The 11066-nt window shown below is 34.8% G+C and overlaps 1 protein-coding gene across 2 annotated transcripts in view; it reads left to right on the top strand.

The window, feature by feature from the left end:
- The first annotated feature begins 9922 nt into the window (after positions 1–9922).
- The window catches only part of pemt (phosphatidylethanolamine N-methyltransferase), a 66552-nt gene continuing 65408 nt past the window's right edge, over positions 9923–11066 (top strand). Inside the window, exon 1 of one of the 2 annotated variants that reach the window (XM_059531659.1) lies at positions 9923–9998. In XM_059531659.1, coding sequence (XP_059387642.1) covers positions 9945–9998 — 54 coding nt within the window. In that variant the 5' untranslated portion in view covers positions 9923–9944. Of the gene's footprint in view, positions 10134–11066 lie in introns of both variants that reach the window. The other variant, XM_059531658.1, reaches the window with a different exon arrangement.

The following is an 11066-nucleotide window of genomic DNA, read 5'->3' as shown; positions in this document are numbered from 1 at the left end:
GAAGATCATCAAATATGCTGAGCAATCGATCCCTGACACAAACCACTGAATCCGACTCATTTCTGCAGATATTTTTAGGACCTCCACTTGTGCAGTCACTGAATATTGGAGCAAACTGACCTAAATAACTGCCTGTTAAAATGAGTATGAAGGTTTGTTGATGTTTGGGAAATAAGTGTGTATTTGTGGACGTCAACCTCTTCTGACCTTTACTGAAGAACACAATGATTTGATATTTTAAGCCATACATATGGTTCAATTTTACACTAGTTTTATCATTGAACCGGGTGAACATTTGATCACATGGAAAAGTAATAGCACTCCTGTTCTCAAAAAAGCAAGTATAATACATAGGCAGCTGTTATGAATAGATATACAAAATCTGATCCAGAAGCTGATTAGTATGATGTAGAATAGATAATCAATGCCTGTGTAAAAAGTTGATATACTGACGCATATTGGCACTGGAAGTGTCCATGAGAATTACAAACAAGCATGAAACATTTCTCATTACAATACAGTACATTGTTTTGAAATGAGTTAAAGGAATAGATCTAGATGAGTTTTGTTTCTTCATCAGATTTGTAGAAATGTAGCATTGCATCACTTGCTCTGCAGTGAATGGGTGCCGTCAGAATGAGAGTCCAAACAGCTGATAAAAACATCACAATAATCCACAAGTAACACAGACTGCTGTAGTCCATCAGTTAATGTCTTGAGAAGACAAATTATTAATTTTAGTTGTTTTTTAAAACGCATTCATCCATTAGCATTTTCCTCAGAGTTAGACTCCATGGACTAAATGAAATCAATATCTAATACAATGTCAGATGTTGCATTGGTCAAAATGCTCATTTTGAATGTCCCTCGCAAACATTTTCACTTTGATTTTATTTTTTTCAAATAGCGCTGTGCTAAAAACAGAACAGAAGTATGTGTGACGTCAGATCTGGAGGATGTTGAAACAATGCTTTTTATAGTTGCTAATGTTTTCTTTGTCTTCCTCCTTTCTTTGAGACAGGTAAAGTTCCTTCCCCATTGATTTATCTGGTGTTGTTGAACAGAATGGAAGAAAATATGCACACTGTGATCCAGAGAGATGACAGAAAATGGACAGCAGAAACACAAATGGGGTGCTTTTTCCTGTGGCCTTTTTTAGAGCATCAGAAGCATGTTTAGAGAACTATTAGATATGAAAAAATAACATAGCATGAAATGTACTGCGGTTATACTTTGGGATCAGTAAGAATTATTATTATTTTTGTTTTTAAGAAGTCTTTTCTGTTCATCGAGGCTGCATTTATTTAATCAAACTCACGGAAAATAAGAGTAATATTGTGAAATATTATTGCAATTTAAAATAATGGTTTTCAATTTTTAAATACTTTAAATATAATTTATTCCTGAGATGCAATGCTGAATTTTCAGCATCAGTCTTCAGTGTCACATGATCTTCAGAAATCATTCTCATATGATGATTTACTGCTCAAGAAACATTTCTGATTATTATCAATGCTGAAAACACTTGTGCTGCACGATATTTTTGTGAAAAACCATCAAAAAAGAAGTTATTGATCTCATAACACAAAACTAACCTTATCTGTTTTCATAGGCTTTTGTCAGGACATCTTGATTGATTTTTGTTCAATTTCTTTGTGAGTGTGTGTTATGTTTGTGCACATCAGCTTCTAATAAGCCTATATACATGCATATTGTAATTTAAAGTTGGCGTGGAACATGCTTGAAAACTTATGCATAATGGTCGCAAAGGAGCTACTGAAAGCTTTTGAAGTTTGATTATACTTGATTAAATAATGTGTGTGAAAAAAACACTCCACTTCTCACCACCTGAAAATTAGCATGCATTTACAAAGAGCAGATTTGTGCATTTGTGCAATATCCCCATAGTTCTTTATTAATGTGTGGTGGTTATAAATGTGTTATGGTCCTATCTCATAAAGAGGCAGCAATGCCGCTGACGTTAGTTATGCCTAAGGATAGCAGCTTGCGTTCTTCCCTGTAACCATGGCAGAACCGCTCATCATTTCCACAGCAACCTTGAATCAGAGAGTATAGCGTAGAATGAGCTAAACAAGAGAAAACGCTGCACTTAGAAGAGAGTGAATGAAAACAGAAGGGCTACATCTTCATCAGTCTGTCTCTGTACTAAAACACAGTAGCTGTCTATGTAGGCATTCCCAAAAAAATGCAGACTTTTAAGATACCGTCCTTTGATTTAATGCAATCCTGCACGTACCTCTCATAGAGGGAAACTAACCAAGAATGCACAACATCCTCAATTAAAAAGTAAATCTAAGATGGTGGATGGGATTATCCGTTATAAACACACATTTTCATTTACTACTGTGTTATATTGATAAAACAGCATGCAGTCTTGTTTAAGAATTCATATTTCAATAACTGTGTGTGATGTGCATCTTTAATGGAAGCTTCCAACATGTTTTTTTTCTCTCAATACACACTGTTTAGTTTGCATTTCTAATTTTATTTCTCAAATTTACATTTTTGCAAAATTGTAAGATGTACTTTAAAGTCAGAACTACAAGATATAAACTTTATATATGACACAGTTCATAATTTTGATTTTTTTTCTCCCAATTCAGATTTTATATTATTTTTTTCAATTTATGAGACAACTAAACTGCAATTCACTTTTTATTTATGTATTTTTTTTTTTTAACAAGCTTCTGTCATTTGTGCAACCTAGGTTCACTTGAGAAAAAAAAAAGAAGCTTTTATGCAAAATTCCAAAAATATCTATAAATACAATTCACTGCAGTTTCCAGCTGAAATAAACACTAGTGGCAGTAAAACACCAACAATCTTTATTTCTTTTTGCATAGATTACGATTACTGTGTCACAGTATCAATTAATAAAAACTCATTGTCAAATAATACTATGTTATGCGCTCAAAACAATTTTACCATGGTGCATGACATTTTGACATTTGCATCTCATAACCAGTTTTGCTTTTCTGATGAAGTAAATTTGCTAGGTGGCACACCCGGTGCATGGTGCTTATAATGTGAAGCACTCGGATACGAGTCTGTTAAACATGAGTCATGATATAAGCGCTTAGACACTTTGCAGGTTGCTTCAGCAAATGTGTTTGTTTTTGTCATCGCTTTAGTGTTCGGTGAATTGACGTTATTTTCAAACACGATAGAGCTTTAAGTGCTTTTTAGATTCACATTCATCAGTTTCAGATAAAACTGAACTTGTTTTTTACGCCACTCTCTGAACATTTATTTTTAATAGTGTCGCAAAACATGCAAGAAACAACAAAATATCATTCAACAGAAATGTCACCATGCACAGGCATGTTTTTTTTTTTTTTGATGAGCCAATATCTTAAAAAAGTGCAAGTAGACCTACTTCACTTTTCCAGGACCAGAATAATTTCTCTTCTCTGTCACGTCTCGTCTGTCTTATCTCGTCCTGCTACCTGGATACATTTGCCCTCTGCAAAATTACAGCTATGAAGCCTGAAGTCTGTAAAAACTGAGAATCAGACACAACATAAGCGACTCTCACAGACAGCGAGATAATAACAGTTTGGGCTCAGCTCGTATCTCATGTAAGTCGTGCCACCTGTGGCTGATGATTCACACACGGCTCAGAAACACACTCTCATCTTACTCTGTATATTCAGCTGATAGCGACACACACACTGTGCCAACTGCATCACAGTTGTTAGAGAGCCGGATCCCATTGGACCGATCAGTGAGAAGTAATTGGATCCGTACAGAGAAATATTCCAGTCCGGCAAGGTTTGAACTCGGCGATCCTTCCCTGCTACTCCATGTGTGATGCAAAACCAAAAAAAAGAGTTCCCTGGAGGGTTTTTTGAACACGTATAGTTTTTTGGCACATTGTTTGGTAACACAGCGTACAGGAATGGTTTCCTAGGTACACAATGATGATAGTTTATTTGTGTCCTAATGATGTTACGTTGACAGTGTGTGTGTGTGTGTGTGTGTGTGTGTGTGTGTGTGTGTCACTTCAGCTCGTTGCTCTTTATAAAACACAACAGTATCTTATTGCATTTGTACCTCCAGGCAATAGACAAAAATAATACGGCAGCTTGTAAGTCTTTATGTGCAAGATATTTTGAAACAAGTGTGACTCCAAAATCCATGTGAGATATGCTGGGAAAACTCCCATCTGAATGTATCTGAATCTTATATCTGATATAAACTTTTTAAGTCCAGTCTTTTAGACTAGTTTATTTACTGAATATATAAATTGTGTATAAAACATCCACGTTTCGCATCATTATTTGGTACTTTAATCATATAATTGCATATATGTGACGTCATTGTCTGATTTTGTAAACAAACTGAACCAGTTCATTAAAATGAACTTTCCAAATGAATCCGTTCATGGAAACGAATCTGTTTTTCCCATTTGTATGAGGCTCTGGACTACAGGTGATGATGTTGTAAATAATGTTGAGTTTCTTGCACAGACTGATCATTTCACTTCATAAGACCACAATAAAACCAGGAGCCACAGGGATTCATTGTGCATCCCTTGATTTGCTTTTTTTTACTCGCTAAGACACACGGCTTCTGACATGTATTTAATGAATCACCAAGGAGCACTGTGTCAGCTAAAAATCTTTACTTTACTTTACTACTGATGGAAAAATATGATGTGATTAACTGCAAATTTTGGTGTTGAACTATACTATTAAAAGTGTGTTTTGGATGTTTTACTTCCACTAGTCTGAGAAAGAAAAAAGAAAAAAGCCAAAAAGACCCAAGTCTCAAAACTGACCAATGTTTTTTGTTTAACGATGGATTACAGAGGCTTGCATGATTCATTTCTGTGCAGTGGGACTGTATGACTACAGTAAATAGATCATGCTGTGGTCAGTATGGAGATGTACAGAAACATTTTTTATGCTTAATCAAAAGTCAGGACTTGTCTTTCTGTTTTAGACTGTCCGATGCATTATCAAGGACAGACACAATGAGCTGGACGTACCTAAGGGTGTTCACAAACAAAACTAGATTAGCACTTTCTGGAATAAATAATAGATAGAAATATCTCTAAAGCAGTCGCTTGTCTTGTGCAGAAGCTCTTATCTTGAATCAGACATTTGTTCCACCATGCATTCAAACTGAAACAAGGAAGTAGTTTAAACTTAAGAAAAGATGAACTAAAACTAAATTTAAAGAAAGACATGAAAGCTGAGTAACTAACTTTACAGCATTCACTATCCTTGACTTGTTATTGTAAATGTTAAAAACTGCTTTGATCACAGCAATAAATTACATTTTAACATATTTATATAGAAAACTGTTATTTTAAACTGTAATAATATTTCACAATCTTTACTATATTTTTGACCCCATAAATGCAGCCTTAGTGAGCAGAACAGGCTTCTTTTGAAAACATAAAAAAATCGTAATAATTATTTTTTGACTGTTACTGTATAGACTCTAAACATATCATATCATGTCATAAAATGATTCAATTTGAAATCTGAACATTAAATCAAAACATTTCCTTTTAGGCATAGTTCACACAAAAATGAAAAAAGATATTTAATTCTTAGTCCGTTTGAAGTATATCAATAAACAAACCACTGTCACCAGCATACAATTATGTCTTATTAACAACATAAGTTATGTTTACAATTACACAATGAGACCAAGCATCACTGATACTGACAGTCTACTCTTTCAAAGCAGCTTGATTCAAAGTCAGTCCTGTTAACCATATCACAAGACTTGACTGAAATGTAAAAGTGGGCCTGTTTATAGCATTCTCCAATTTTAATAACCAACAGTTCACAATTCCTCCAAAAATAACCACCCTGCACTGGCAGGACAATGCAAGTAAACTGAAAGGCTTTTGTCATAATTTTTTCTCGGGTCCCAGCGGGCAGCTCAGGGTCTCACAGCCTGATGAGACTCTCTCCTCGCTGAACTGGGCTCTTATTGGACTCATGGAGCTCTAGAAACCCCTCAGACCAGCTAACGCTCCCCGAAATAGAGCTTTCATGTGTACTGTAGCAGCCAGCACCTGCACTGATTGCCTCTGAATGGGCTGCTCAGCTCTGATGAAATGACTGATTTTGGTGCATCTGGACACATCAGGACCCCTTTCCTGTTTTCTTTTAGATTGACACCATGCTACACTGCTGCAATGCATTCATTTTCAGTTTTCAGTTCAAACTATGTGTTGATGTTTTTTTATATGTGAAAAGCTCAAAAAATGTATTGCTTTTCACCGACCCCTCAATATTCCCAGAAGAAATGACTTGGTATGTTATTTTTCTATCTATATTCAATTCATTGATCAAGGTGCACTGTATGTTTATGTTTTGGCCTCTTTGAGGATCCGTATGCTAGAGAGACACAATTTGGTGCAAGATCACAAAGTTATGGTGGCCGAGAGAGCTCAACGCGCTGCAATTTAAGAAAACACATGCACATTGAAAAAACATCTTCATCAGTTTGACAACAGTGTTGCATATCCTCACAACACATGCAAATTAACAAACGCGCTGCAAATAGCACTGACCACAATGGAAATGTTTCAAGGAGACCCCGAAAAGTGTCGGATACAATGGGATTTGCTTATCGTGCAGTGGCTACTGGTCAGTGGAGTTGTTGGTGAACTGAAAGGTGAGGTTTTTTTTTTTAAACACCCCGATTGCATGATTCCTTTATCTTTAGGATATTATTAGCCTAAATACGCTGAATAATTACATGATTAAATGTAAAACGTTACTTATGATGGCTAACTTTAATATCCTCAGCTAAATATGATTTCAAGGTTAATGAAAACAAATTTGCAATTCTTCATTAATTGTTTCTTAATTTGCATGTGTTGTGATGATTTGCAACACTTGTGTTGTCAAACTGATTAAGATGTTTTCTTCGTTTGCTGGTGTTTTTTCAATTTGCATGTGTTTTCTTAAGTTGCAGCGTGTTGGTAGTTTTGTATGTTGTCTGAGGGGTTGGCATCATCTCTTCTCAGATTTTCAGTCATCTCTGATCTTTGTAAGTGTTGGGATCCAGACTGAAGCTTGTGTAATTCCTACCATGGGATGTCAATCATGTGGCAGAAATAGAGAAGGTAATAGAGAAAAATTTGCATAGCAGCTGTTCCAACTAAGCAAAAAATTATATGTTCAACCCAAGCAAAAGAATGAAAATCTGCATTTGATCAAATGTATCTGAAGTACAAGGTTAAGAGATGCATTATTTGAATGCGTGACGAAAGAGATGTGTTTTTAATCTAGATTTAAACAGAAAGAGTGTGTCTGAACCCCAAACATTATCAGGAAGGCTATTCCAGAGTTTGGGAGCCAAATGTGAAAAAGCTCTACCTCCTTTAGTGGACTTTGCTATCGTAGGAACTACCAAAAGTCCAGCGTTTTGTGACCTTAGGGTGCGTGATGGATTGTAACGTGGTAGAAGACTAGTTAGGTACGCAGGAGCTAAACCATTTAGGGCCTTATAGGTAATTAATAATAATTTGTAACTGATACGGAACTTAATAGGTAGCCAGTGCAGAGACTGTAAAATTGGGGTAATATGATCATATTTTCTTGACGTAGTAAGGACTCTAGCTGCTGCATTTTGGACGACCTGTAGCTTGTTTATTGAAGATGCAGGACAGCCACCTAGAAGTGCATTACAATAGTCCAGTCTACAGGTCATGAATGCATGAACTAGCTTTTCTGCATCAGAAACAGATAACATGTTTCGTAGCTTGGCAATGTTTCTAAGATGGAAGAATGCGGTTTTTGTAACATTGGAAATATGATTTTCAAAAGACAAGTTGCTGTCTAATATAACACCCAGATTTCTGACTGTAGAGGAAGTAACAGTACATCCGTCTAGTTGCAGATTGTAACCCAAGAGATTCTGTGTACTGTTTTTTGGTCCAATAAGGAATATATATATATAGGAGAAAATTATTGGTCATCCAATCTTTTACATTTTTAACACACTCTGTTAGCTTAGATAATTGAGAAGTTTCATCTGGTCTCGTGGAGATATATAGTTGAGTATCATCAGCATAACAGTGGAAACGAATCCTGTATTTTCTAATAATATTATCAAGGGGCAACATGTATACTGAAAATAGCAGAGGGCTTAGGACAGATCCTTGAGGCACTCCATACTTTACTAGATTCAATTGAGATGATTCACTATTTTAAAAGTCAAAATGGTAGCGATCAGACAGGTAGGATCTAAACCATCTTAAAGCCTGCCCTTGAATACCTGTATAGTTTTGTAATCAATCTTTGAGTATGTCATGATCTATGGAGTCGAACACAGCACTATGATCTGACTTATAAAAAAAGTACAAAAGCTGGTACCAATATGTAGACTTCAGGTGCTAACAAGTACATTTAAGCAATTCATATGCACCGTTTAGGCATAAATAAGGCACAAAGGTGTAACTTTTGAAAAGGTACCACCACAGTGACAGCATTTGTACCTTTTTTTCTGGATAACACTGGATAATAATATTTAATTCTTGTGCAATTAGTGCAATATGTTTTGAAATAAAATCATCCAAATATACAGACACTTCTTCATGTCTATCTTAGATACTGAGTCTGAACAGGTTTCAGGTTTATAAAAGAGTAGAAGGACGGGAAAGCAGGACAGAGGGCCGTGACGCACACTGGACTCAAACCCACATCCCTGTGAGCCGCTCTGGAGCATCAGCAGTGACTCACGTACTGGATCATAATGACTCTGCCCTGACTTCTGCTCACATAACCCACTTCACAAAATAAAGCCAACACAAATTATAACAGCTAATTCACTTGAAATACAGCAGGTGTTAAACCAGACAATTTGTAGCTCTAATGTTTGAGCCTTTACAGAAATTTCTCACCACAGCATGCAAAGTTATGTTGTTTATAGACATAAATAAATAATGTTATATGATTTGCAAAGAAGTGAATGGGTCTTTTGAAATATGTTGTTTCATTCTAGAAGATAATTTAAAAGTGTATATAAAAAAGAATTTTTTTTTTTTTGCTGTTGTACTTTGTTCAGTCACAGTCAAATATAAAGCAATGTTGTACAGTTAAAAATAAATAAAATAATTAATAAGATCAACAAATATACAAAGTGAACATATATGAAAAAAAAACACAAACAAACTAAATATCTGGGCAGTTACATAAATTTAGGGAAAAAAACAAAAATGTTTATTTATTCATTTATTTCCCATATTAGTTTTAAGATCAGTATTATATTTACAGTTATACTGGTTTTGCATAATATAAGAATATAGAAGTCAGATTAATAAATTTTGCTTTTCAGAAAAACATGGGTCATATTAAAATAAGTGACGGACACTTGTGTAAAAATAATACATGAAATAAGACACAAAAGCAGTTTCTGAGCATTTTTAGTTTATGAGTTAATAGCATTAAAAAGATTCAAATGTATACAATAGAAAAACAACAACAATAAATAAAACTAAACAAAAAAAGGGACATGGATTAATTAATGCTAAATAAACAAACAGGCATTACATCATAATATTAACTGATTCAGTATTATAAGACATTGCACAAAAGCCTTTTTTTTCCCATTAAAACACGTTCCGTATATGTGTGCTTTCAATTTATTAAGAGATAAACAGATTCTGAGCCCAGAGTGTACAAGAATAATTACAATTCATTATGCAAATAAATAGGCTACAAGAAAACAAAGAAGACCAGTAACAAAAAAGGTCCAATACGAATTCAGCATGAGGAATATTAATACAGTGTTGCCTTGCGAGTAAACTAATAAACAGTCATAAAACAAAACCAAAAATACAATAAAATAAAAATCCCTACAGAAGAAGAGTGATAGTCCAGGGTTTTAATGACCGGTAGAAACTCCATTTCCCACAGTGCCATGCGACTTAAGCAGGTCGAAGGTAAACTGTCATGTCCGCTGTGTTGGTAACTTTGGCAAGTTCCTCAGAATTCACGGCTATAAAGGTGTGAGTTGTTTACAGTACATGCTGGTGACATGCTGCTGAAAGAGAGTAGACTGTGTGTTTGAAACACGGTCATTTCATGAGCGCAGACTCGCTGGATTGCTGTGGAGGCTTGAATAACGTGGATTACAGTCAGGTCAGGAAGAGCAGCCTTTAGTGCGCCTCTCTGCTCATGCGTGTGCAAGACAGTGCTCATTTAATCCCCATCGTTATTGTGTCGTAGTATTTTTCAATGCACTTGTTTGCACAATTGTTATTGTGGAATATTTACATTGCATGCACGTGAGCGCTGATGTTGCACGTGCTGTCATCGGCTTTACTGACTAATTGCAATATGATCATCTACAATATAAGGAGCTGTTGAGGAAGTTAATTAATCTAAACTGAAGGCTTGCACAGATTATATTTGAAATGCATTCGGATCTGGAGTGCTTGCAGAGCCTAGGTTCATTTTTATGCCTGGATATAATCATAATAATTAATAACTACCATGTCCAATCACGAATAGTAATGATAATGAATATAAAATATTACAAATGCATTTCAAACATAGTTAATTTATTATTTCACTTTTGTTATGTGTCTGTGTGCAATCTCTCTCTCTGTGTGTGTACTGTATGTATACATATACGTGAATGTAAATGTATTTTTATGTGGAATAATTATGATATATGATAATCTTTAGAAGATTAAAAAACTTTAAAAGGCAGAAATTCTTAAAAAAATTTTTTTAAATCTTTGTGCATTTTATTATTATTATTTTGTTTAAATATAAAAAAGTGAATGTTTAAAAAGTGGCTTAATGTTTTCGTTGATCACAAAACAAAAACATGCAAATAAAGACAGAAAGAAACAAACTTTTCAGAGACAAATATTGTCTGTATGATTAAGTAACTATTTTAAATAAAAGAGCAAAATTCAGCAAGATGTACAGCATGATGTTTAATTTAATGTCTTTTAAAGGTAACAACCCAGAATTACATTTGTTTGCATATTCACAGATATTCATGTTGCATGAATAAATCCTAACCTCATTTAAACACACCTGAACCAGCTCTTCAGGATCTCT

This window comes from Carassius carassius, chromosome 40, assembly GCF_963082965.1.
Source record: "Carassius carassius chromosome 40, fCarCar2.1, whole genome shotgun sequence".
In the NCBI taxonomy this organism is placed as follows: Eukaryota; Metazoa; Chordata; class Actinopteri; order Cypriniformes; family Cyprinidae; genus Carassius; species Carassius carassius.
The sequence above is the reverse complement of the archived record's forward strand: the minus strand, read 5'-3'. Positions and strand labels throughout refer to the sequence as shown.